The 27421-nt window shown below is 40.3% G+C and overlaps 1 protein-coding gene across 5 annotated transcripts in view; it reads left to right on the top strand.

The window, feature by feature from the left end:
- GMEB1 (glucocorticoid modulatory element binding protein 1) overlaps nucleotides 1-19871 on the top strand; it is a 29490-nt gene extending 9619 nt beyond the window's left edge. For 4 of the 5 annotated variants that reach the window (XM_061186888.1, XM_061186890.1, XM_061186891.1 and 1 more), the window contains exons 3-10: nucleotides 3446-3558; nucleotides 4368-4492; nucleotides 5529-5632; nucleotides 8086-8243; nucleotides 9873-10004; nucleotides 11371-11508; nucleotides 14833-14955; nucleotides 17563-19871. In XM_061186888.1, coding sequence (XP_061042871.1) covers nucleotides 3446-3558; nucleotides 4368-4492; nucleotides 5529-5632; nucleotides 8086-8243; nucleotides 9873-10004; nucleotides 11371-11508; nucleotides 14833-14955; nucleotides 17563-18263 — 1594 coding nt within the window. In that variant the 3' untranslated portion in view covers nucleotides 18264-19871. The remainder of the gene's footprint in view (nucleotides 1-3445; nucleotides 3559-4367; nucleotides 4493-5528; nucleotides 5633-8085; nucleotides 8244-9872; nucleotides 10005-11370; nucleotides 11509-14832; nucleotides 14956-17562) is intronic. The other variant, XM_061186892.1, reaches the window with a different exon arrangement.
- The last annotated feature ends 7550 nt before the right edge of the window (nucleotides 19872-27421 follow it).

Genomic DNA, 27421 nt, shown 5'->3' with positions numbered 1-27421 from the left:
ACATTTTATACTTTCTCAAATATTCATCATATACACATTTTCAGGAATACATTGTGAAGCAAAAGTAGAGTGTCTGGTAACAGTCTCTTAATATGAATACATAGAACCTGACGCATTGTGTAAGATGATACTTTCATAATAATACTAGATTGGTTTTTTTCTTTTTATATATTTATTTTTGGCTGTGTTGGGTCTTCATTACTGTGCGCGGGCTTTCTCTAGTTGTGGCGAGCGGGGGCTACTCTTTGTTTTGGTGCGCAGGCTTCTCATTGCAGTGGCTTCTCTTGTTGTGGAGCATGGGCTCTAGGCGCATGGGCTTCAGTAGTTGTGGCATGCAGGCTCAGTAGTTGCACGGGCTTAGTTGCTTCGCGACATGTAGGATCTTCCCAGACCAGGGATCGAACCCGTGTCCCCTGTATTGGCAGGCGGATTCTTAACCACTGTGCCACCAGGGAGGTCCCTAGATTGGTTTTAAAATATGTCCACATTCAACTTTTTTTAAAAACATAGATACTGAGGTACTCAGGTACTAAGATACTAAGAAGACTTTTAATTCTGGGAGTTTTTCAACAAAGAAGGCTTGTTCAGCCTATGCTTTCTCTTTAAAAACAAAAAAAGATGGTTATTAACTTTTTCAAATAAAACCTTTAAAACATACTTAAAAAGTCCTCAGGAGGAGTGAAGGTACTAAGATTCCATCACCATTCTTGGCTTTCCAATTCATTTTGGATTCATAACAGAGTTTTTAACAATGAGATCAGGGACTGGTGATTTTAATATTACATAAATTTACTCAGTGTGCTGAGTGGAATAGTTCAATTTGAGGAGTAGTGACCTTACTTTCCTTATCATGCTCATATCCCTCCCTAGTAGTAAGTTTAAGGCCTTAGGAAGCTGTATAAACTCTTTCAGATCAGTAGGGTACGCCTTAGTTTATGTAATAATTCCACATTCAATTAATCAGAATATCTTTCCTTATAATTCAAGATAAAAAGAACTTAACTCTGTGGATTTTCAGTTTTCAGTGAATTAGAATACAATGATGTAGACTTTAAAACTCTAGTAAACATAATTTTACCTCACTTCGATGATTCATAAGGCATGTCGGTATCTCTTAACGCCTTAACATTTTTTTTTTTTTTTTTTTTTTTTTTGCCTTAACATTTTAAACATATTTTATGATTTTTTTACCATAATCGTAGTAGGTATAGAGAATTAGGCTAAATCCATCACTATCCTGAGTTGCTTTAGAAAGATTTTCCCTGATAAAATCTTGTTTGCCCATAAAAATATAGACTATTCCCTGACTTCCCACCCCAAGTGCAATTTTCCGGTTGTTGAAATTATGTATATAGACAAGAATTTATTCTTTTAAAGGATTTTGCACATACTGGTCAAGTTAGAATGAGCTTACCAAATTTACTTGAAGCAGTGGTTTGTTTTTTTTTTTTGGCCACGCTGCAGCTTGCCAGATCTTAGTTCCCTGACCAGGGATCGAACCTGGGCCCCTGGCAGTGAGAGCGCCGTGTCCTAACCACTGGACTACCACGGAATTCCAGAAGCAGCAGTTTCTCATGTGTATCATACTCCTCATTCATTTACCGGTCATTTATTGTGTGCTGTGCCATGTTCCAGTTAGCACACGACATGCCAGGTATACAAAATGAATAAACTGTAATCTCTGCTCTCAGGGACTTTTTTTTTTTTTTTTTTTTTTTTTTTTTTTGCACATGGCTTGCGGGATCTCAGCTCCCTGACCAGGGATTGAACCCGGGCCATGGTAGTGAAAGCCTGGAATCCTAACCACTAGGCAACCAGGGAACTCCTTCTCAGGGACCTTTTAGACTATGCCCAAGGAGAGAGAGAGACAGGTAAACAAGTATATAGTATGAAGTGTTATAGTTGTTGTGACAAAAGCCTAAAGTACAGTTGCATCACAAAGGAGGAAGTTGGTGATTATACTGGAGGATTGAGATGGAAGGAAAAGCATCATACAGGCTACTCATTAAAAAACAAAAGATGGGGAAGGATGTTCTGGGAAGAGGGAGAAGAGCAAAAATAGATGGTGTAAAAGAAGATGGCAGTTTTGGGAACTACAAATAGTTTGGTATGATTGGGGCTTGGATTGTCTGGTGGGATTTGGTGAGAGATGAAACCAGGGGCCAGATCTTGGAGGGACTTAAATATCATATTAAGGATTTGGGGCTTTATTTTAGCAGCAAGGAGAGGATTCTTGAAGGGTTTTGAGGAGGGCGTTACATGATCACTCTGGAAGGAATATAGAAGATCAGGTAGATGCAAGGACACCAGTTCAGACTAGAGATGATGCAGCCTGAATTAAGGCGGTAGTGGTGGAAATAGACAGGGAGGATGGCTGGTGTTAAGGAGATGCATCTGGCAGGACTTGGTGACTGACTATGTGGGAGTTGAGGAGGAGGAAAAGGGAGAAATTCAGTGTAATTCCCAGGCTTCTGTTTTAGGCTACTGTGTGCTGGGTGGTGCCATTACAAGGATGGGGAATATAGGAAGAAGAGTAGTTTGGGAGGTGGGAGAGGAAAGAGAACTTGGTTATTTTAGACATAATGAATTCAATAAAGTCCTATGGAATATCCAAATGTATTTATTTATTTAGCAGTTAATTGTGTCCTGGTATGGAATTCAGAAGGGAGGTCTGTGCTAGAGGTGTCACCATGTGGGTGGCTAATCACTGATGCAAAGGAGATTATTCAGGCAGTGCTTTAGGGTAACAAGTGCAATAATTAACACGTTAGGTTTATTATGGAAATTGAACAAAGGATGTCAGTGTATCGTGTTAGGTGTTCTGAGCCCATTTCTTAGAAGGTAGAAACATTTTGGAGAGAGATTTTCCTTAAGTGGTACCTCTAGTTACTGCTAGTTACTTTGGGCATAATGGCTGCTCTCTTACTTTTTTTTTTTTTTTTTTTAACTAGGTTCTGCTCATGTCTATAGTTTGATTATGGTGACTTAAAAAATGCTAAAATGTAAAAATGACTAAAGTTCCTAGATTCCAACAAGGGACATCAACTTCTGTGGTCAGTAGGTTCTTCCTGGTTTGAACTAACAGTATTACTTTTTAGTCTTATTTGGATAAATCTATAATGTGACTTAATCTTATACTTGAAGCAGCACTTTATGTCATGAGCTTTTAAAGTTAGGAAAAAGTCTGGTGTAAAATAGTAGCAAGTGGCGCTGTAAATACAGTAGCAAGAGGAACTTTCCTTTGGGATAAGGAAAGTTGTTGATTCATTTCCATGGTAGTAGCTGCTAAGCAGTCCCGGGCAGCTTAGAATTTAAATACACTGGGGCACTAGTCAAAGCACTAACATCGAGTTGTAGAGTATATTGTTTTATTCCTTTTGAGAGAGATTAAAACAAATTTCTTAACCCCATGCTGTGAATATTAATTTTTTCATGATTTATGTAGTTTGTTTATCGATGGACACTTTTACAACAGGATTTATGAAGCCGGATCCGAGAACAACAGGGCAGTTGTGGCAGTAGAAACTCACACGATACACAAAATTGAAGAAGGGATTGGTAAGTCTTTTTGTTGTTCTAGTACTTTTTTTTTTTGGCCGTACCTCAAGGTATGCGGAACCCGTGCCCCCTGCAGTGGAGGTGGGGAGTCTTAACCACTGGACCACCAGGGAAACCCTGTTCTAGTACTTTTGACCTTAGCTTCCTTGGTTGAGATTTCTTGCCTTTTGTGCCTTATTTTTCCCCCCTACCCAGTGTGCCCTACCAGTGCTGTAGCCATCAATTTGATGATGGCACATCTAGAGACACTGCTGCCTAAGATGCTAGGGCTGTCCGTTGATGTTTAATGTGAATTTGCTAGGGTTGCTGAAAAGATTTTTCATCAATAGAAATCCCTCAGAGAAATTGGAGCCTCAAGGTTGATCTCTGTCATTAGGGAAGTTGCTGATGAGGTGTTGATTGGAAGGCAGTCAGTGGAAAGAAACTGAAGTTAGACAAACCTGAGTTTGTCTGAAATTAGACAAACCTGAGTTTGAATCCCACGTTCTCACTTCTTAGCTGTGTGTCCTTGGGAAAGTCCCTTCACCTTTCTGAGTCCTACACAGGGACATAGAAAACAATCACTGCCTCACAGGATTGTTTTAAGAACTAAAAAAGATTAAGCCTATAAAAGCACACAGCACAGCGTCTGGCACATAGTGGGAGCTTGGTAAGAGAGCTGTTATGCCAAACTTCTTCCAGAAGATTCCTAAACAGTACCAACCAGTGTGAACTGTTAGCCCCTCAGAGGAACCAGGAGACTAGAGATTCTGAATTAAGCTTTGGGGAAGAGTGTTTGATAAATAAACGATATTTTTTCCATTTTCAAGATGCAAGCACTATAGAAGCAAACGAGGATATGGAAATTGCTTACCCCATAACTTGTGGGGAGAGCAAAGCCATTCTCCTTTGGAAGAAGTTTGTATGCCCAGGAATAAATGTAAAGTGTGTCAAGGTAATTGTCTTTTCTCCTTGCTGGGGCCTATTTTGGGTCTCCTTGTTTTCAAAGGGTATGGTTTTAGTGCCTCTTCTCTCTCTTCCACCGTGTCAATGTTTTTAATTTTGTGGTGTCCCTTTGTGTCACAGTAAAAAAAAAAAAATAGGGACTTTGGAGTGAAATTGACCTGGATTCAAGTCCCACCAGAATATAAGTCCTTTGAGAGCTGAGAATTTGTCTATCTTGTTCACCATTGTATCCCCAGTACCTAGAATAGGGCTTGGCATATTTATCAGTAAATATTTGTTGAATGAATGGAGTCCCATCTCTATCACTGACTAGCTAGGTGACCTTGATCAAGTTATTTAATATTTCAGAGCCTCATATGTTAAAATACAAATAATTATACACACATACGCACACAGTAAGGTTGCTAGAAGATGAAGTGAGATCATATATGTAAAATGCCTTACACTGGTGTGTAATTTGGTAAAGTTTATTAAAAATTATTACTGATAAAAATAAGTAATCTTCATGAGAGCACAATGTGGAAATAATTGCTTATTCTGTCTCCACTGATAGCCACAGCTGACCCATAGATAGTAGTCACCATCAGTGGCATCATCCTAGAATCATTAAGAATTACAGAGCTTCGAGGCTTTGTAGTGCTGTTGGTTTCTACCATCCTTATTCTTTCTACCAGATCCTGAATCTTGTCATTAGGGCTGGATAGATTACTTCAGTTTAAATAGCCTTTGCAACATTGGACCCATCTGCTTGATTCAGGGCATAAATGGATTTTAGATCCTAATCAGTATATTAATCTCTGACCCTCCTCGTGTCTTCTGTAGCTTCGTACCAGGACAGGGCACTGTGTCCAGAGAAGGATCATCTTCTCTAGCACAACAGGGCGGGAGGATGGAGAATACAAGGCTATGACTAAAGATGTCATTTGGGTATTTTTTGTACATAACAATTAGAGTTATGTCTTTCTTTCCCTCTTGGCCTGCCTAAATTAACATTGGATTATTTTGGACTTTACTTTTTACATTAGTTCAATGATCAGTTGATCAGCCCCAAGCATTTTGTTCATCTGGCTGGCAAGTCCACCCTGAAGGACTGGAAGAGAGCTATTCGTCTGGGTGGAATCATGCTCAGGTGAGCTCTAATAGCAAGTTCATACCTTTCAACTGACTGTGGGGCACTTAATCATGGTGGAATCCAGAGAATCCAGTCTTCTTAATTTGAATTTTTATTCTGCCTGAAGGATTGGCTTAAACAATCCATGTATTATTTGACCTTCATCAACTTGTTCTTAAAATCCCTGTGAGAGAAGAAAAATTGAATTAAATTGACTCTTCCCAGCATCTAGGACAAATTCTTCTGATGTCAGAATGTTGGGCAAGATCTTCTCTGGGAAGAGAAGCTCAGGAGTAGATGACAGTCCAGCTTGAGATCACTCAGCATAGGCAGAGCTAAGCCTGGTGCTAAGAAAGCTTGACAACGACGGAGATGTGGGCTGATGGACAAATCCTGGGATAATCTGGTAGAGTAGAAGGGTGCTGTTCGTAAGTAACAATTATGCACAGCGAATGCAATCCTTGCCGTCATTGTACCATAGAAATAAACTTTATTTGTTTTGTTTTTAAATATTTATTTATTTATTTAGGCTGCGCCCGGTCTTAGTTGCGGCATGCAGACTCTTAGTTGCGGCATGCATATGGGATCTAGTTCCCCAATCAGGGATCGAACCCGGGCCCCCTGCATTGGCAGCGTGGAGTCTTACCCACTGCACCACCAGGGAAGTCCCAGAAATAAACTTTAGAATGTATAGTATCCCCACTCCCATCTCTTTATGCAGCAAGTTTATCATTGTAATCCACCCCACTCCTTGGTGAAATTAACATTAGTTGGTATTTCTTGAGCACTCAACTATTGATAGAAAATTTTAAAATGTGGTTAAGAATTAAAAGTTCCCCACAGAACATGTATCAAGAGCCTTAAAAACCTCTTACCTTTTGTCTTTAATTTTTTTAAGGAATCTGTCTTAAGAGAAATCTATAGTGCTTGTAGAGATTCAAGTATAAAAGTGTTCATTGCAACATAATTTATGATGGTGAAAATTACAGTCTGCTTTAATATACAATCAAGGTGTATCTAAAGTAAATTATGGCTCATCTAAATATATATGAGTTTATCCTATGGGGTATTATGAGGTCATTAAAATATTTCTAAAGAGTTTTTACATGGAAAATGCTTATGATGTAATGTAAGGAAGAAAACAAAATGTAATATCAATTAATTTTGTTGTTTTAAAAAACACACATATATAAGTAAATTTAGTAGAAGAAAATATGCTGAAATGTTGATATTATCTCTGTGTTGGATATTTTTTTAAAGAGCAGTTGTTTTCTTTATAGTTTTCTGTATTTTCCACAGAAAATGTTTTTTTCTTTATGTATGATTTTTATAGTCAGAGGCATAATTAAAAAAAAATTCATTCCAGATGATTTGTATGCATTAATCAGTAGTTGAACGAAATTGGGGGTGAATACCTTTAACTTTCTTTTTTTGGTGTTCTTGGCTTGTTTTATTTGCTCAGAAAAACAAGTGTATGCCAACTTTCCCCAAAGGTAAAAGACTCAGAGTGTCTAAAAAATCTTTAGTGAAAGCCAAGTAACATTATAACATAGAGTTTACTGTAATTAAAATACCTCATGGCTTTGCTCATGGCCTATAATAACGTCTTGTGAATCTAGTTATAAGGACATTTTATAGTGGGGGTTTAGTATAATCAACTTTGCTCTGTATTTATAGGAGAGTTATCTCTTTTTTTTTTTTTAAAGGAAAGAAATGTGCTGAAGTTTTATGTCTCCAGAAGTGGCAACAGATCTTGCTGGTCTACAAGTACTAATACATCAGAATCTAATCACAAAATTCTAATCCCCCTGTGGCATTTCTCATTTGTGCTGGGATATGAGTTAGTCTTTTCCCCTTTTGGGCTTCGTTTCAATGAGATTCTATGGGGAAATTTAGCTATTGTCAGGAGTATATGTCTAAAACTTCGTGATAACGGGAAATAAAAGAGAGTACTCATAATGAGTAGGCTAAGGAGGGAAGAGGAGTACTTGTAAATGTGGGCAGGACCAATGAACATTTTATAGCCCCAATTAGAATTTCTGCAACCTAATGACTTTTAAATTATTTAATTATTTATTTGTTTATGGCTGTGTTGGGTCTTCGTTTCTGTGCTAGGGCTTTCTCTAGTTGCGGCAAGTGGGGGCCACTCTTCATCGTGGTGCGCGGGCCTCTCATTATCGAGGCCTCTCTTGTTGCGGAGCACAGGCTCTAGACGCGCAGGCTCAGTAATTGTGGCTCACGGGCCTAGTCGCTCCGCGGCATGTGGGATCTTCCCAAACCAGGGCTCGAACCCGTGTCCCCTGCATTGGCAGGCAGATTCTCAACCACTGCGCCATCAGGGAAGCCCCTAATGACTTTTAATACTATTAGGTTTCATTAACATATAGAAGGGACTCAGCAACTTTGTCTCTATTTGTCCCTTCAAGATGAAGTGCAGGCTGAATTGGTACTTCTTGTCTCTCTTTGCACAGGAAAATGATGGACTCCGGACAGATTGATTTTTACCAACATGACAAGGTTTGCTCCAATACCTGCAGAAGCACCAAATTTGATCTTCTGATCAGCAGTGCAAGAGCTCCAGTGCCAGGACAGCAGACAAGTGTGGTGCAGACACCCACTTCGGCCGATGGTAGGGGGTAGGAAACCACCTGAAAACCCACTGTGTTTTTCAGTAGCACTTTTCCCCTCATTTCTCCTTTGTGTTTCTTTTTTCAATTCTCGAGAGCGTTAATGTAAGGTATGGTAATCTTGGGTGGGAGTCCATGCTTTAGAAAGAACTCTCTTTGTTTTCTCCCAAATGATTCCTATTGGCCAGACCTCCTTCCTTGTTTCTTTATTACAGTGCATGGTAAACGTTAGAAAGGTGATCCATATAATGCTTATTTAACAGTCTCACTCTGGTGCCACTTGACATATCTTTGAAATCAGATTGTTTTAAAAATCCTTTGCTCTTCTAGTGGTCAAGGCAGGCGGGTGGATTAGAACGGAGAAGGGTTTTCAGCTGTTGAACTGAGATGTATCAAAGACAGTGTGTCATTGGCTGGGCTGGACTCTGGAGACTGCTGTAAGGATCAAAGAGCTCTGTCTGTAAGGAATTCAGATAAGCAAGCTGAGGCTTCTTCACAAATGAGATAGGATGGGCACACACTTAACTTCAGTATTGTTGAGCTTGGGACAAGGGCTCTCTAGGAAAGATATAGCCATATGAGGTTATTATTAAGGATTTCATTCAGCTGGAGACTTAGCACAGCTAAAATTGTTAGATAGAATATGTCTAAACTACTTCCAGGAGACTTATAAATATGCCTGACAGAGACACAAGAACGCTAAAGGATGTAAGGGAAGTATTGTGCTTTAAAAATGACTTCTCAAGGTTTCTTTTGGTCAGTCCTAATGTTCTGTGAGTAACCACTGGGTGAGTAGAAGCCAAATTTCTTGGAACCTAAGTTCCTTTCAGGAAAGTGTAAAATATCTAGCAGTTTGAATATTTGGTGGTGTGACACTTTCACTTGAAAAGTGAAAAATGATGTGAAATTATCTACTTCCTTTTCATTATGCTGAAACTTCTTTACTTGATCATCCATATTGATATTACTTGTTTGCTTGATTATTGATATCCTCCAGTGTGGAGAGTCTACACTTGTCTATATTTCTGTCTGGATCAGTTTGATTTTTCTCAATTCTCTTTGTTTAAAACCTTAATATAAAATTGATAGCAGTAGTTTTTTCCTCTGTGAATCTGCTATTCATGGATCTCTTATCTGATTTATTTTGGGTCATTTCTTTTGCTTTCTCTTACATAGCCTGATAAATAAGTTACAGCAACTTCATGTATTCTAGATGGTTAGTATCAAACATGCTTGTAGTAGGGCTCTTGACTGTAATTTTCTTTTAAATTATTTCAAGTCCTCCTCATCCTCACCAAGTCTGGGGCCTGCAGCCTGGCAATCGTGCCCACCTTCTGTCTCTTTCGAAAACATAACTGCTCAGAAAGCAGATTGCTCTTTTGTGATTTTGTCAGTTATCTTTCACTTTCTATTCAGAGTAAGAAGAAAGCATTTTCTTTTGCAAGGCAGGTTTTATTTAGGAAATCCAATATTCATCCTGGATTACCTAGGATTCTAGTTTTTAATATAGGGACATGCAGGCAAAAGGTTAGAAAGTTAAATAACAGGATCTCTTTGGCTGTCTGAGATAGAGGATAGTTGTGACTTTTTCATAAAATTCACGGGCCTTCCCTCTAATGGACTGCTTTTAGGTAGCATCACACAGATTGCCATCTCAGAAGAGAGCATGGAAGAGGCAGGGCTGGAATGGAACTCGGCTCTCACTGCTGCTGTCACCATGGCCACAGAGGAGGGCGTGAAGAAAGACTCAGAGGAAATTTCAGGTACTTTCTATGGGGCTCAGATTTCTTGTAAGGTTTTGTGACTCTTATCACCATTATGATTATGGACACAGAAGGCCGCTTCGTTACTTGTGCTGGTTTTTCTTATGCATATTAATACTAATTACAGCTGCAAACATCTTATTTTAATCCAAGCAATAGTCCTGTAAAGTCAGATTTTATGAAGAAATTGAGACTCAGAAAGGGTCAGCACCCTGCCTAAGACCAGTCACACAACTAATAATTCAGCTGTTTCACTGAATTCATCTGTTTAACTCTGAAGTCCATGCTTTTTATCCTGTCACACTGACTCCAACTTTGGCACATTTGTTAGAAAAACCAAGCTGCAAGATGTTAGAAGAAAAAATTAGGTAGCAGGTGGTGTAGAGGATGGTGATTAATAATGATTCACTTAGAGGGGACAGGAGAAGCTTCACATCATCCTTCATTCATTAATTTATTTAACAAATATTCATTGCTGCCTGTTTTTAGCTGGTACTGTTGCTAGATCTAGATAGATGAAAAGACATAGCTTCTGCCCTCAGGGAGCTTATAACCCCACCTATTCAACTGTTTTATTGTGTTTTTTGTTTTGTTTTTTTAAAAAATATTTATTTATTTATTTATTTTGGCTGCGCCGGGTCTTAGTTACGGCACATGGGATCTTCGTTGCGGCATGTGGACTTCTTAGTTGCAGCATGTGAACTCTTAGTTGCGGCATGCATGCGGGATCTAGTTCCCCAACCAGGATTAAACCCAGGCCCCCCTGCATTGGGAGCGTGGAGTCTTACCCACTGGACCACCAGGGAAGTCCCTTTATTTTGGTTTTTTAAGTATAGGATTAGAGGGAGTATATCTTTAACTTAATTTAATTTCTTTATTACTTAACATTTAAAATATTATGTATTATTTAGTTTTAAATTAAATTATTTAAATAAATGCTTTAGTATTTATTAAATATTTCATTTAATATTTTTATTGGAGGAAGATACCCGTTCCCTGTAGCCAGAGGCATGACAAATTGAGGCAATTATCACAAGTCCCTATTTTGCTGCAGAGTTCAAATAATTAGATACCAACTCAGGGAGGCAGCTAGTGTTCCAAAGGCTTCTTTTCTTTTCCCAGAAATAGCCCAATAAGAAATCATTTTGAGGGGGGTTCCCTGGTGGCCTAGTGGTTAGGATTCTGGGCTTTCACTGCTGTGGCCCGGTTTCAATCCCTGGTCAGGGAACTGAGATCCTACAAGCTGTGCAGCATGGAAAAAAAAATCATTTTGAATCGAAATAATTTTGAATTTAACATTGTAGAGATATGCCTAAGTATATGTAGCGTCCCTTGTTTACCCTCTGTCTTATCCCTCTTTTGCCAGAGGACACTTTGATGTTCTGGAAAGGAATAGCTGATGTAGGACTGATGGAAGAGGTTGTCTGCAATATACAGAAGGAAATAGAGGAGCTACTCAGGGGAGTTCAGCAGCGGCTTATCCAGGCTCCCTTCCAAGTCACAGGTAAACACACTAATCTAACAATAGCAGTCATTGTAGGCAGATCATGTTAGCCTCATGAAACACTGAGGTATAGGTATTATTATCCGCATTTTACAGATTAGGAAACTAAGGCTCATAAAAAGTTACTATCCAAAGTTCGTAACTAGGGTTTTTTTTTTTTTGAATTGTAAAATTTTTTTTTTTATTGAGGTATAGTTGATTTACAATATTGTGTTAGTTTCAGGTGTACAGCGAAGTGATTCAGTTATATATATGTGTGTGTGTGTGTTTTTAAATTTATTTTTATTTAATTTATTTTATTTTTGGCTGCGTTGGGTCTTCGTTACTGTGCGCGGGCGTTCTCTAGCTGCGGCGAGTGGGGGCTACTCTTTGTTGCGGTGCGCGGGCTTCTCATTGTGGTGGCTTCTCTTGTTGCGGAGCAAGGGCTCTAGGCGTGCGGGCTTCAGTAGTTGTGGCACGTGGGCTTCAGTAGTTGTGGCTCGCGGGCTCTAGAGCGCAGGCTCAGTAGTCGTGGCGCACGGGCTTAGTTGCTCCGCAGCATGTGGGATCTTCCCGGACCAGGGCTTGAACCCGTGTCCCCTGCATTGGCAGGCGGATTCTTAACTACTGTGCCACCAGGGAAGCCCCTATGTGTGTGTATTTTTTCAAATTATTTTCCATTATAAGTTATTAGAAGATATTGAATATAGTTCCCTGTGCTATACAGTAGATCCTTGTTGCTTATGTATTTTATACATAGTAGTGTGTATCTGTTAATCCCATACTCCTAATTTATCCCTTCCTCACTTCCCCTTTGGTAACCATAAGTTTTTTTTCTATGTCTGTGAGTCTGTTTCTGTTTTGTAAATAAATTCATTTGTATTACTTTTTGCTTCCACATGTAAGTGTTATTTGTCTTTCTCTTACTTAGTATGTTATTCTCTAGGTTCATCCACCTTGCTGCAAATGGCAATATTTCATTCTGTTTTTATAGCTAAGAAATATTCCTTTGGATATATATACCACATCTTCTCTGTCCATTCATCTGTTGATGGACACTTAGGTTGCTTCCATGTCTTGGTTACTATAAATTGTAAATTGCTGCTATGAACATTGGAGTGCGTGTATCTTTTCAAATTAGAGTTTTCATCTTTTCTGGATATATGCCCAGGAGTGGGATTACTGGATCATATATGGTAGCTCTATTTTTAGCATAACTAGGTTTTGAACTCAGGTCTGGCATTGCTTTTTCCACAGGTAATTTTTGCCTTGTAAATGGTGCCAGAAAGCAATCTCTTTCTCTCTCTGTCTCTCTCTCTCTCTCTCTCTCTCTCGATATAGATACAAAGTAGATACATAGAGTCTGAAAATTGGAGAAATCCACCTGGTTTTAGACAGTTCTCATATTCTGTTAGTTTAAGGCTTCCAGAACTATTGTCTGCATTCCAGGCAGAGGGAACAAAGATCTTGAAGTTACAATGAACTTGGTGGGTTCAAAGAATTAGAGAAGCACTGACATGGCTCCAGTGGACTAATTAATGGAGAGAGTGGTAGGTGATGAGGTTGGACAGGAGCAGAGGGGACAGTTTAGATAAGCTTTCGTCAGAACTTTGGGTTTTATTTTAAGGTGATGGTAAGCCATCATAGTGATTTTGAGCAGGGGAGTGAAGTGATCAGATATATTTATATTTTTTTAATATAGTTTTTTTATTTTTATATCTTTAATGGAAGCAAACTCATTAATATTTTCAAGATTATTTCTTCACTTGCTTGTAATTGAGGGAATTATCACGTTTGACAATTTCTAATGACCCCATGACAGTCTTAACTAATTTTTAAAATTTTTATTTTATTTATTTATTTATTTTTGGCTGCGTTGGGTCTTCGTTGTTGCGCGCGGGGTTTCTCTAGTTGCGGCAAGCAGGGGCTACTCTTCGTTGCAGTGTGTGGGCTTCTCATTGTGGTGGCTTCTCTTGTTGTGGAGCACAGGCTCTAGGTACACGGGCTTAGTTGCTCTGCAGCGTGTGGGATCTTCCCAGACCAGGGATCGAACCTGTGTCCCCTGCATTGGCAGGCGGATTCTTAACCACTGTACCACCAGGGAAGTCCCTCAGATTTATTTATATTTTTAAAAGATCACTGTGGTTGCTGTGGGGAAAATAGATTATATGGGGCAAGAGTAGAAACAAGAAGACCAGTTGGGAAACTCTTGAAGGAATTAGTGCAGGCAAGAGATGATGGTAGCGTGGATTAGAGTGGGTAGTGGTAGACCTGGGAAGAAGTGATCATATTCGGCTTATATTTTGAATGTGGAACTGACAAGTCTTGCTGATGGATTGGATGTAGGGTGAAAAAGAAAGAAATCCAGGATGACTCATATATTTTTGGTCTGAGCTGTGAGTGGTGGTAAAATTTCCTGAGATGAAGACCACTGGGAGAAGAAATCAAAATGGGTTTTTGACTTGTTTAATTGAGATGCTTATGAGGGCTTCAAATGGAGACGTCATTTGGCTCAACAGAAGTGTTAATCTGTAATGCAGGAAAGAGGTTTGGGCTGGAGATCTGCATGTGGAAATTCTTAGCATGTCCATGATATTCAAAACCATGGAACTGGATGAGACAACTGTGGAAGAGAGTTGTAGGTGGAAAAGTGGTCTGAGTTAAGGAAGTAATGACCAGTTACTGACAGCTCTTTCAAGAAGTTTTGTTTAAAGGGGAACAGAGGGACTTCCCCTGGAGGTCCAGTGGTTAGGGCTCCATGCTTCCACTGCAGGGGGTACGGGTTCAATCCCTGGTCAGGGAACTAAGATCCTACAGGCCGCGCGGCGCGGCCAAAAAAATAAAAAAATAAAAAAATAAAGGGGAACAGAGATAATACCATTAATAATATTGCATGTCAGTTCCCATGTTTGGCACTTAAAATATGATGTTTCTAATCTTCATATCTATCTTGCAGAGTAAGTATTATTAGTCGCATTTGTTTCAGATGAGAAAACCGAGGACAGAAATGACTTACCAAGGTCACACAGATAGGCAACATCAAAACCAAGGTTCAAACTTAGCTCTGTCTAGTAGAATGACCATATTTTCTAAACCAAGTCAGAACCTATAACCAGATGCAAGATTATTTTCCTTATTTTTGTATTTATTTATATGGAAACATGTATAAAGATATAACAATTAAATAATAATTAGTTACACATGTGATAAATCTTTGTTAAAATTTTTTGAAAATGCTATTAGTATTCTAATTTCTGGATTGTTTTATATTTATAAGCAGCACAATAGGGAGTTGGTGGAACATTTCTGTTTTAACTGGACAGACATGTCTTTTGTTTTAAATAGATGCTGCTGTTCTCAACAATGTAGCACATACATTTGGCCTAATGGACACAGTCAAGAAGGTTTTGGACAACAGAAGGAACCAAGTAGAGCAGGGAGAAGAACAGTTTCTTTATACTCTGACAGGTATGTATAACTTCTCTCTTTTCTTAGGCGATATTATACTAATATCCTTGAGTCTTGCCATTTCTTTGTTGACTTCTGTTGGGACTAGATTGGCTTGCTTCTTCTTTCTTTCCTTCCTTCCTCCCTTCCTCCCTCCTTCCGTCCCTTCCCTCCCTCCCTCCTTCCCTCTGTCCTTTCTTCCTTCTCTCTCTGTCTCTCTTTCTGTCTCTCTCCCTCTTTCTTTCTTTCAACTCACATAGTATCAGATTTGGCTTTTTCTTTGTACATAGTCCTAGGTGAGGTGGAGTGGTGGGAAGCAGAGGAAGCACAAAGGAAAAGAAAAGAAAGCCAGCAACATGATCCTCCTTCTATATCTTTGGAGGATTAAGATGTCTGCTAGATCGCTCCATTAGTCCAGTAATATAAGTGGCAGAAGAAGAAAATTGGCCTTTGTCTTTTTTACATTATTAATACTGAGTCTTTTGATATACATTTAGCACTTTCATTATTTCTGGTAATCAGAAATTATGAGCACATGGATAATTTAACTCATTTTAATAAGTACTTTGTGCTGGTCTCCAAGCTAGGTTTTAGAAATAAGATGTTGAATAAGGTAGCCTCAGTCTCTTGAGGGCTTTCAAGGAACTCAAAGGAAAGCAGACTTAGAAATAAGTGCAAAAAGTAGTCAGTTTTGTAACAGAGGCATATAGCAGGTATAGTGGTGGAACAAAGGGAGTTATCATTTATACCCAGAAAAGAATCAAGAGAAGTTTTTGGAGGAGGTAAGGCAGTGAAAGATGCAAAACAAGTTGGAGGTACGGATTATCAGTCTTAAATGACGTAGAATATATTAGAATAGTCGGTCATGAAGACAAGAGGCAAGAAAGATCATTTGGTAAGAGAAGAACAATTTAGGTTGTTTTAAACTTATTTTTATGCCCAGTTTATATTTTAAATTCGGTTTACCAGGTATTCTCAGAGATGCCCTTGTTCATTTGATCTTTCTAGGAATATTATAGGCTGTTTCCTTATTTTACAGATAACCCAGTAGAGGCACAGAGAGGATAAATGATTTGCCTGGGACCACATCACTCCTTGATAGTGAAGCCCAGAGTAGAACGCTGTCTTCTTATTCATAGTCCAATGCTGTCTTCCACCTTAAAACTTTACACCATCTGAAAAATGGTTTTTGTTAGAAATGTAGGCTTCTGGTCCCTTGTCCGTATCATTTTAGTTATAACCACAGTATACATAAAGTTGTGTTTTCTGCTTTTTTCACTGTGACATACTAATATATTTCCAAGTTGCTACACAGTATTTTACCTAGACATTCTTCTAGGGATGAATTTAAATTTTCAAAATTTTCTTCAGTAGCTTATTTTGTTGCAGTGAACTTGTATGAATATAACTTTTCTTCTTATGTTCTTTTAAACTACTTCACAATATCAATACCATTTAAGCTTGAGGTTAAATGGTATTGATAATTTGTTTATGGAGTCTTGTGACCTATTGTCAAATTTCCAAGAAGATTATACCAATTTACATCACAAGTTTGAGCTCACCAACAATGGGCGTTGTTTTTTATAATACACCCTGATTTAACTTTTTAAAAATTATAGATTTGGTATCTTGTTTAGGTTCACATTTCTTTGAGTACTACTAAAATTGGAAAAAATGCATTATCTTATAACCGTAAAAGGCAGTGTTTTAAAATTTTTGAATGTGTTCTTTATCACTACCTACTCCTTTTATTCCAAACAAGGAGTTGACTTGCTCTGGGTGTTCCACAGTGAGCAAGGTGCTCTACAGGTGTAACTGGTTATTTATTGGATGCTTATCAGGTGCTAAGCAATAGAGAAGTTCTGGTGTAGAACCAGACTCACCAGTGGTCATCAAGGTTGGATTGGACCCTTGGGAGAGGGATAGTGATAGGTGTATTGGGGTCGAAAAGCCACCAAGTTGACTATCAGAAGACTTTTGTTTTGGCCCATGCTCTGTAACCGTAAGCAAGTCGCTTTATCTCTCTGGATCTATGTCAAAATGAATGTGTTAGAACTCTTAAGACCTCCTTCAGTTCTGTAATTCTTAGGGACTTCCTCTATAACTTTCTGTAGACTTCTCTGGGGGCTAATGGTAGACTAAAGCCATCTGGGTCACCAGCAAGTGATCCTGCCTTGAAGGACAGTTTGGGAATCACTGCTTTTCAGAGTGGCCATTGTAGCTCCTTTGTGGGTCCATGGCAGTTGCAAAGGGATTATGCAGATATTATTTTCATCTGTAGACCCAGGCAGAGCATATATAAGCTGCTAGACCAACTGGAGACTTCTTTGGTTTGCATTTTGGTGACAAGTGACAAAATGCCACAGGGGCTTCTGGAGTTGAGCTGTAGTAGGATCACAGCACGAAAAGATTCTGAATTATTGACCTGCCTATAATCACACAATGACATGTAGTAACTGGAGGGATTTTAAAGACCATCCAGTCTAGTTTCTTCTTGAAAACAATGAAATGACTTGCCTAAGGCTACATAGTAGCAAAACCAGGGCAAGACCCCAGGTCTCCTCACTCCCAGTTTACTGTTCCCAAGATTATACTTCTCTCCACACAAAGTCTGTCTTTTTTCCATAGACTTGGAACGCCAGTTGGAAGAGCAGAAGAAGCAAGCTCAGGATCCCAGGCTGAAATCCCAGACGGTTCAAAATGTGGTATTGATGCCTGTGAGCACCCCTAAGCCTCCCAAAAGGCCCCGGCTCCAGCGGCCAGCCTCTACCACCGTCCTGAGCCCTTCTCCTCCTGTCCAGCAGCCTCAGTTCACAGTCATCTCACCCATCACCATCACCCCTGTGGGTCAGTCATTTTCCATGGGCAATATTCCAGTGGCCACCCTCAGCCAGGGCTCCAGTCCTGTGACTGTCCACACACTGCCATCTGGCCCTCAGCTCTTCCGTTATGCCACAGTGGTCTCATCTGCCAAGAGCAGCTCACCAGACACAGTGACCATCCACCCTTCATCTAGCCTGGCACTGCTAAGCTCCACCGCCATGCAGGATGGGAGTACCCTGGGCAACATGACCACCATGGTGAGCCCCGTGGAGTTGGTGGCCATGGAGTCTGGCCTGACCTCAGCCATCCAGGCTGTTGAAAGCACCTCAGAGGATGGGCAGACCATCATTGAGATTGACCCAGCCCCAGACCCAGAGGCTGAGGATACTGAGGGCAAAGCAGTCATTTTGGAGACAGAACTGAGGACTGAGGAGAAAGTCGTGGCTGAGATGGAAGAACACCAGCATCAAGTCCACAATGTGGAGATTGTGGTCTTAGAGGATTAAGTGGGGGTCTCGGGGCCAGGAGATATGTTTTGGTTTGGAATTTTAATTATTTGTTTATTTTTATCATTGTCCCACTCATTTCCACATAGGATCCTTTTTTTTAAAAAACAAAATCTTGTTGTTGTAACTGAACAGGTTGGGTCCCTTCCACCCCCTCATTGAAAAATGGACAAAACAAGCTGCCCTTCCGGAAGTTGAGAGTAGGTCACTCAATGTCCTAATCCTCTTACACCAAGAAAGTTATTTCTTTTAGGGGAGGCATCAAGATAACCAGAAACCCTATCCAGAAAGCCCTTTCCAGGCTAGTCTGTCTGTGTACACATGTGGTTTTATTCTCATAAAGGTGCATTGACCAAACCAGGGAACACAAATCTGACCCTGGAAGGCAACCCACTCACACGTGGATGCAGAAGGAGACTTTATTTTGTATCCTGGAAGGGGCCCTCAGAGGCCAATGCAAAAGTCTGAAACAAAAGTAAGTTGCACTCTGCTTGGAGGGGAAGGTAGCGTACCAGCAGCAGCTTAAAAAGGGAAGTGCTTTGGCCAGGATGGGGCAAGGAAGTTATCTTACTTCCAGAAGTGCAACTGATGCCTCTTAATATCTCTGAGGGTTACTATCATGGGTGCCATTTTGAGGCAAGGCCAGTGTTAAGAAGGGTACATTTCCACCGAGCAAGTGGCGTCAGAGGCCTGTGGCTTGGCAGAAATAGAAATCCAGAGACGTCACAGCTGTGCTTTGGGGTTCAGGTTCACCTTGCCCCCCACTTTGTCAAAACACTTACCCTCCTAGTCCATTCATTTGCAAACTGTGTGATGTGGTGTAAATTGCTGTGATTCTTGGACTGTGGCTGTTCTCGGGGTGGGGCTCCAAGACCATCATTTTTATTGCATGACTCTAGGAGCAGGAGAGTTCCTCATCCAGACCAGCTGCCCTTTTTTGTGGGGCCCTTTTTTGGCTTTGGAACCAAAAGCAGCCACTCATTTGGTGCTTCCTCTGTTCTACCCTCCGTCCCTCAGTGGTTAATGGCGTCTGTCTCCTGGATCCCACGCTCTTCAGATTTTTGGCTGATTCAGAGAACAGTGACAGGTGCCTGCCTGCCTTCATCCCCTTTTAGATTCATATGTACCATTGATACCACAGATATTTCTGTGAGATATTGAGCTCATAAAAAAACCTTAGGTTTGGCAGGGAAGACTCAACACCCCACCCTATCCTGCGGCACCGAGTAGATGTCACCTCCTGAGCGAGCTGGACTCCCTGGGAAAGAAGCATTGTCTACAACATTATATTATAGGAAATGTACCAGGAATGTAATAATAATATCTTTGGGGGGGGGGTTATTTTGTTTTCTTCTTTTTTTTTTTAAATGTTTTTGTATATTTAGAGATGGGCCCATTTTACGTGCTGTGATTCCTTCTCTTTGACCATCTTCAGTGTCTGGGGCAAGAGCGGAGCCTGTTTTTTGTTTCTTTGATTGCATTGTTTACTGCACTAGGAAAAATATAGGGAAACTGCAGACAATTTAAAAGAAAAATAGGTCAAAAAAGAAAGCATACACTTCAGGAGTGGGAGAGTCTTTTTTTTTTTAATTAAATACAAAACTTTGACCTGTAGTTTCCTTTTTTTTTGAAGGCACCCACCTGAAGCTATGTTTCTTCCAACAGATGTTGGAAACCCTGTTGTTAAGCAAGTGAAAACTGCGTCCTGCCATCCCTCAGATAGCTGTGTATAGCTAGAGAAGCCCTCTAACTTGAAAGGGTCAATCTTAAAAGCCTTATGGGTGAGATTTCTGAACCCCATACAGTTGTGGTTTTCAGCTTTGAGATTGGGGTTTTATTTTTCTTTTCAAAATATTTAATAGACATAGCAATCAGTTTAGAACAAACCTTTGGCCCTTTATATATCTTTAGTGAGGGAAGTGGCTTTTATTTCTTGCTTCTTTAGGTTTTCTGTTGGTACATAAACAAAAACAAAATTTCTGCCTAAGCCTAAAACTACTACTTGAACCTAGAAAGGCACATGTCACCCCTATTGCGGTTTTTAGGGACACTTTTATCTTTCCCAGAGACAAGAGGCTCAAATCAGGACAGAGGAGGAGCCCTGGAGAACACCTGCCCACTAGCTCAGGTTCCTTTCTTTCCTCCGTCAGAGCTGTTGGTAGTGTTTTAAAGTAGTGTGAGCGTCATGCTTCCAAAGTCAAGAGATCACCTCCTAAAGACAGAGCCTGTTTACTTTCACTATCTGAATATTCCAACTGGTGGAAATACATGAGCTTTGTTGTTTTCCTGGTCTTCCAGTAGCCTGTCATTATTGCTAGATGCTATGTACCCATTCTTGAGTGTGGGTTTCCTCACAGCCCTGGTCTAGATCTCAGACGGGGTGAGGCACACGCAAGCCACTGGTATGTACACAAGCAGTTGCAATGAATCATTCCTCAGGCTGAGTTGGCAGTAGCCATCTAATCTTTCTGTTCATTCATTAAATAAACATTTGTAAGTACCATCTATGTGCCAGGCTTTGTGCTAGGCACTGGCAGTACAGAGATGAAGGCTCAGTCCATGCACCCAAGGGATTCATTCTCCAGAGGTTGTCTGGAGTTAAGAACTATATTTCAATATAATAATTGGTTTCCTTTGTAATGCTATGTATTTTATTTCATGCATTGATAAACATTGTTCCGAGTGTTGGTCCGTAGGTTTCAGAAGGCTACCAAGGGTACAAAATGGTTAAGCCTTTCTCTAGTGAGATACTGAAACAAATCATCATATTGGGGTAAGTGCAGTGATAGAGCTATTGGCTGGGAGAAGAGAGAACAAGGGGTCAAGCATCTAACCCAGTTTGGAGGCAGGGGTCAGCAAATATGGGAGTACTTCCTGGAGAAGATACATACCTAACCTGATTTAGGAGAGACCATTTTTGGCTACTTTTTTTGCATTTCATTTTCAAGTAGTTGGGCTTATTTATACAAGAGGGGGAAAAAATCCTAAGTCTCTCGTTGCTTCTGTCTCCAGAGCTAGGCAGAGTCAGCAGCTCAGACAGTCTCTTCTGAGAGCACCGCACTGGCGAAAGCCCAGTCATGTGTCAGTTTCTCTGAGCTTCCATCAGATGAATCCAGGGCAGGACTGGAGTTTAGCTGGTAGAAGGTAAATGTCCCAAACCTTCCTGTCATGTGGTTTCCCCAAAGGCCTCAGAGTCAACTGTTCAGCTGTCTTGCCTTGGCCATGTCCCTGTCTGACCCCCGCCTTCCTGTTCTCTTCCCCTTTTCAATTTCCAGGTTCCATCCCTGCCCCCCTCCCCAAATTAAAACAAAACAAAACTCCCTGGCATTCCGAAGTAAAAAAGGGACAATAGATTTGAATATTTAAGATTTAAAGCTACTTCATGTGAAGTTTCTTTCATGCTTCTGTCCATATTTGGGAAGGAGGACCAGAGTTAATCCAAATACCTTGGAAATTAATATTCAGTTTAGGTGGTCTGAGACACCCTTTAGTGGTGGCATTTTAATCCATTTCATGAAAGCATTAAAGGTAAGTCTGTATGGTGGGAAGTACTGGTAACACTTGATGATAAAGACAGTAAAATCAAGCATGAAATATGGAACTACTGGTTCATTGAGTTATAATTGGTCCACCACTATCAAGGAGGTAGCAAGGACAAAGAAAAGGTTGAATTCTCAAAATAGGTATGAGGTTGTGATTCACTTTGGGTAATACTCCTGAGGAAATAGTTCTCTCTGAGACAAAAAATCAGATTCTAGGCTAGCCCCTGCATTTTCAGTCAACTTAACCTAGTACAATTGATCACAGATGCCTCACACCTTGGATGCCTCCTCCCTGGGACATTCTTGTGTAGTCTGTAATGTACTACAATAACAACCAAGGTTGTTGCACTAAACAAGGGACCGGTTCTACTAGATTGGAACTCTCTGCCCCTGGAATTTCTCTTCTTAGCCTTAATTCAGTCATTTCTAGGTTTCCTTCCCAATCCTGGAACACCTTTCTTAGTCCTGAGCTATGCAATTTCACTTCCCCTAGAAGGTTCTACTTTCCTTGACCATCCTTATCGTACTCCTGCTTCTCTAGCCCTTGCTTTGGGGAACCAAATGTGACTTAGTTCCCAAATTCTGCCATGTTAGTAACTCTACCTTTCTGCTATGCCAGTAACTCAACTCTTGAGACAATCATTTCTTCCCAAGGAACCCCCAAGACCCAAACCTCAGCATACATCCATAGACTGTAGTCTTCACTGCCTAGAACAGCCTTCTTAACTTCATCCATCACCTGAATTGAAGCACCTTTGAGATGTGCTTGTAAGTTCCCCAGAACACACAGATTCTAAAACCTATCTTTTACACCTGATTGATTCTCTACCTATGGTCCATGGCCCAGGCTAAGACATGCCTGTTTCCTGGATAAATTATTTCAGCCCAGTATGATTCCTACTACCTCTTCTGTTATGTCTTAAGAGCCTCCCAACCTGAAGACTCCTGGTGCTCTCTCAACCTAAAGTAGGCCGCACCCTACTTTGAAATTGCCTCTGGGTTCTCCTCCTGCATCTACGGTTTCCAATTCTGTACCTTTACTAGTATTTGGCTTATAATATGGTATATATGGGTTGATTTCTCTAGTTTGAGAACAAGAGCGGACATTATTATTGGATCACATATAAAGGAAAATGTGAGGCTGGGTAATGACCCAGAAGGAAAGATGGGTTCCTCATTGAGCTTTGTAGGAGCTTCTGTAAGAGGTGGTGTGGGGGATGTTACCTGCATTTCAAAGCATAAGGGTTTTTTTTTAAATTAATTAACTAATTTAGGCTGCGCTGGGTCTTTGATGCGGCACGTGGGCTTCTCTAGTTGTGGTACGTGGGATCTTAGTTCCCCGACCAGGGGTCGAACCCGGGCCCCCTGCATTGGGAGCACGGAGTCTTAACCACTGGACCACCAGGGAAGTCCCCTCAAAGTATAAGTTTTTTTAAAAAAAACTTCTCTGCTGTTTTCTCTAAAGAAATCTATGTATTGTAGAGCAAATTGGAAGCCCACAGCTCTGATTCAGCCTTAAGATTTACTTTGGCCCACATTTTAGTTTTATTTTAACTTTTTATTGAAGTATAAATGCATACAGGAAAGTGCACAAATCACTGTACAATTTGATAAACTGAACATACCCATGAAATCAGCTTTCAGATAAAGGGAAAAAAAAAAAAGTCACCAGCACCTCACCCAGACAGGGTAACCTCTATCTAGCTCTCTAACATCATATCTTAGTTTTACCTATTTTGAACTCTTTAGGGACTGGCTTTTTTTCTCTCAACATTACGTTGTAAGATTCACCCATAATGTTATGTGAAGTGTAGTTGATTGCTTCCCATTGCTGTGTAGAGGCTGTTATTATTTACTATGCCACAGCTGATCCATTCTAATAATGGGCACTTGGGTAGCTTCCGGTTTGGGGCTATTATAAATAATGCCTCTGAACGATTTTTTTTTTTTTTTGGGCCACGCCGTGCAGCTTGCGGGATCTTAGTTCCCCGACCGGGGGTTGAACCTGGGCCCTCGGCAGTGAAAACACCAAACCCTAACCACTGGACCGCCAGGGAATGCCCACCTCTGAACGTTCTTGTACATGTCTTTTGACAAACATATATATACATTATGCCTACGACAGTTCACATGAAAAATTCAAGATAAAGTTTTTCTTAAAACAACAACAACAACAAAAAAGCCCCCACAAAGCCCAGAAGATCTGACAACACTGGGTCCACATTTCCTCACAGCAACACCTGACTGGAACTGAGGCCTGTCTTAGGTGGGCCATGGCTTCTTCACGTACTGTCACTCCCTATTACAAACCCAGATCTACTTATTTTTGGTAGCTTATTTTTTTCATTCAATAATCTCAAGCACACTCTTCCCCCCAGATAACTGCAAAGCTTATTACCTCATTTCCTTCAAGTCTCTATCCACATGTTACCTTATCAGAGAGGACCTCCCTGACCACTCACCCTATGAAAAGTGGCAACTTCCTCCTGCACTATGCTTCTTATTTTCCTTTACCCTGCTTTATTTTTCTTTCTTTTACTTATCACCTGACATACATGTATTTTTTTCTCCCCCAAGTAGAATCGAAGCTCCGTGAGAGCAGGGACCATTCTCGTCTCTTAGTCACTGCTGTTTCTACAGTCCCTGGAACAGTGCCTGGCATGTAGCAGAAACTGGATAGATATTTGATGCATGAATAATAATAAGAACAATAATAACCAATACTTATTGAAGGGTAACTATGTACCAAGCATTTTTCTAAGCACTTTACATATGTTAATCCATTTGATCCTCAGGACAATCCTATGTGGTGAATAGCATTATTTACTTCATTTTACAATGAGGAAACTAACATTTATATTCTACTCTAAACAATAGATACATTTGAAACGTTGCATACGGATCAAATTTATTAAACAGAGTCTTTAAATGTACTAGAGAAGCTTAATACCAAAAGGAAACTTTCAACAAACCATTTTATTATGATGATGTTTTGCTGATAACATGTTTAGTGGCTCCTTAGGTTGTTTTGTTTACAGTCCAGTTCACCATCTCTCCACAGTACTGCAGAGGGAGTGGTGGAGGGAGGGAACTTCCAGTTACCCGAGAAAGGATTTTAGAACCCAGATCATCTGTCCTGTCCATCAGTCACAGGAAGTACTGATTTATCACTTTGTTAAAAGTGGTCTTGTCTTGTTTGAAATGACGTTGATGTCAGGGTCCCTGGTTAGAACTCCTTCATTTGTTTGCTAAGCTCCTACTCTGTAGAGCCCAACCCCATGTGCTTTGTTACACAGGGAACCTATTCCAAAGAACATTGATAATATTGTAAAACCTTTGCCCACTGAGCAAAAAGATATTCCCCTGCTCCAGGAACAAAAATGGAACCACTATGCCTCAGAAATGCTAAGTTAACATTTCCATGACTGAGACATTCTGGTTAGCCTTTCTGAGCAAACTGGACAGGGCTTCTCATATTCTTGCCTCTCATATTCTGTAGCTGCCACCCAAGGACCGAAAGGGAAGGATTTATCTATAAAACATTGTCACAAATAGTTTAGATGCACATTCACTGGTTTAACTATTTTTTCTTGGCACAGATTTAAAATTGAACCAGTGCTTTCTGGGGCTCCCTGGCTTCATTTCCCCTTGGCACTATCTCCAGAAATCTTGTTTACACTCCATTTTTTTTCTCTCTGGCCTATTGTCTTAGATTGAGACTGTAAGCTGTTTCCTAGCACAGTGCTGCTCAGACTTTTAGATCCCATGGATCAATAAAAGAGATTAAAAAAAAAAAAAAGGTCTTAGGACCCAACATGGGGTTCTCTACATTATATTTTACCAAATAAGGATATTTTTTAAAATGGCTAATTTATACTGGCATCATTTAGGAAGAAAGGGCATTTTCACATCAAAAAGTTAGGAGGGAAATAATCTCAGAATAAAGAACAGTCTTCTGCATTGAGTAAGTTTAGCTTTATGAAAAGCTCATTACATTATCATTACCTTTCTTATTTCTTGGGGCACTGGTGAAAATTTCAGCTTTCACCTCTAGACTCTGAGTTGAAACTTCAAGGCTCCTTTCCTACTGGCTCCTTCTTGGTTCTTGTTCTTTTCTGCCCTTGACGACATCTCCAACAGGGTCCCTTGTATATACACAGCTGCGGATTCCTAGTGTCCTTAGGCCACCTAGCCCAGCTGTAGGTCTTTTCTTCCTTTAGCTTTGTTCTCACGTTGCTCTTTTCAAAACTCCATTCAGCAAGTCATAAAACACACCTGCAAGTTAAAAGCCAACCATCAATTTATCTGGGGATTTCCACAGTGCCTTTCCTTTAACATTCAATTAAGCTAGTTAAATCTGCACATTTGACTTTTTAACCCCACCAGGTTTTCATTAATAAAATGGGGATTGACATTACTATGGAGAATTTTGAAAATGAATGAGATAAATTAATTCAACAAACATTTACTTAGAGTTGGATTATAAAGATTAATAATAAAAAAGTTCTTTGTCCTCTAAGCAGTCATAGATTTATTAAAGAGGCAATATATAAGCTGAGAGTTGGTTCTCTTAATCTGGGGTCCATGGGATGGATGGGCTCCGGGAAGGGAGTGCTTAATGAGATTACAGGCAAAAATTTGGGTGTATGTTCCTTTTTCTGAGAAGTTTCATTATTCTCATTAGATTTTCAACTGAGTCCAAGACTTCTAAAAGGAAAATACTGATGTAAACATAGTTTTTTTTTTTTAATAAATTTATTTTTGGCTGTGTTGGGTCTTCGTTGCTGCATGTGGGCTTTCTCTAGTTGCAGCAAGCAGGGGCTACGCTTCGTTGTGGTGCGCAGGCTTCTCACTCTGGTGGCTTCTCTTGTTGCGGAGCACGGGCTCTAGGCACGCAGCTTTCAGTAGTTGTGGCGCATGGGTCTAGTTTAGTTGCTCCGTGGCATGTGCGATCTTGCCGGACCAGGGCTCGAACCCATGTCCCCTGCATTGGCAGGCGGATTCTTAACCACTGCGCCACCTGGGAAGCCCAAACAGTTTTAATACACTAAGTTACCATACGGAAATGTGACCAATATCATGGGTGAACAAAGAATAGAACACCTTCTTTCTGCTCAAGGGAAAAAATATGGCTTCATTGATCAGGGTCTCGAAGGACAGATAGGAATTGGGGAGGGGAAATGGCAAGGACGTTTGAGGCAGAAAGAACTGCATGTGCAAAGTCATGGGTTCCAGAACAAAATGTGTATTTGAGAAAAATGCAATGTGGCTGGAGCATTGAGTGCATGGTGAGAAATATACAGGGCTAGGGAGTGACAAGCTTTGAAAACTGTGTGGACTACAGAGAACCAGCAGAAATCTTTAAAAATAGGTTTTTACACTGTCAGTTGTGTGAAGTATATAAACATTTCTCAAAGGAGTTCCCTTCCATTCCTGCCTTACTAAAGGAGTGACTTGGGCAGCGAGGTCTGCTGTTCCTGAAGGCTGGAAAAGTTTGAGAACCAGAGCTCTAGGGCCCAGCCCAGGCCATAGCAAAATTCTGAAGAGTATGTAAAATCTGTCCTCCTTTCCTGCTTCTTTTCACTCTCTTATCCCCACTGCCCCCTTCATATATCC

This window comes from Eubalaena glacialis, chromosome 3 (genome assembly GCF_028564815.1).
Source record: "Eubalaena glacialis isolate mEubGla1 chromosome 3, mEubGla1.1.hap2.+ XY, whole genome shotgun sequence".
Classification (NCBI taxonomy): Eukaryota; Metazoa; Chordata; class Mammalia; order Artiodactyla; family Balaenidae; genus Eubalaena; species Eubalaena glacialis.
The sequence above is the reverse complement of the archived record's forward strand: the minus strand, read 5'-3'. Positions and strand labels throughout refer to the sequence as shown.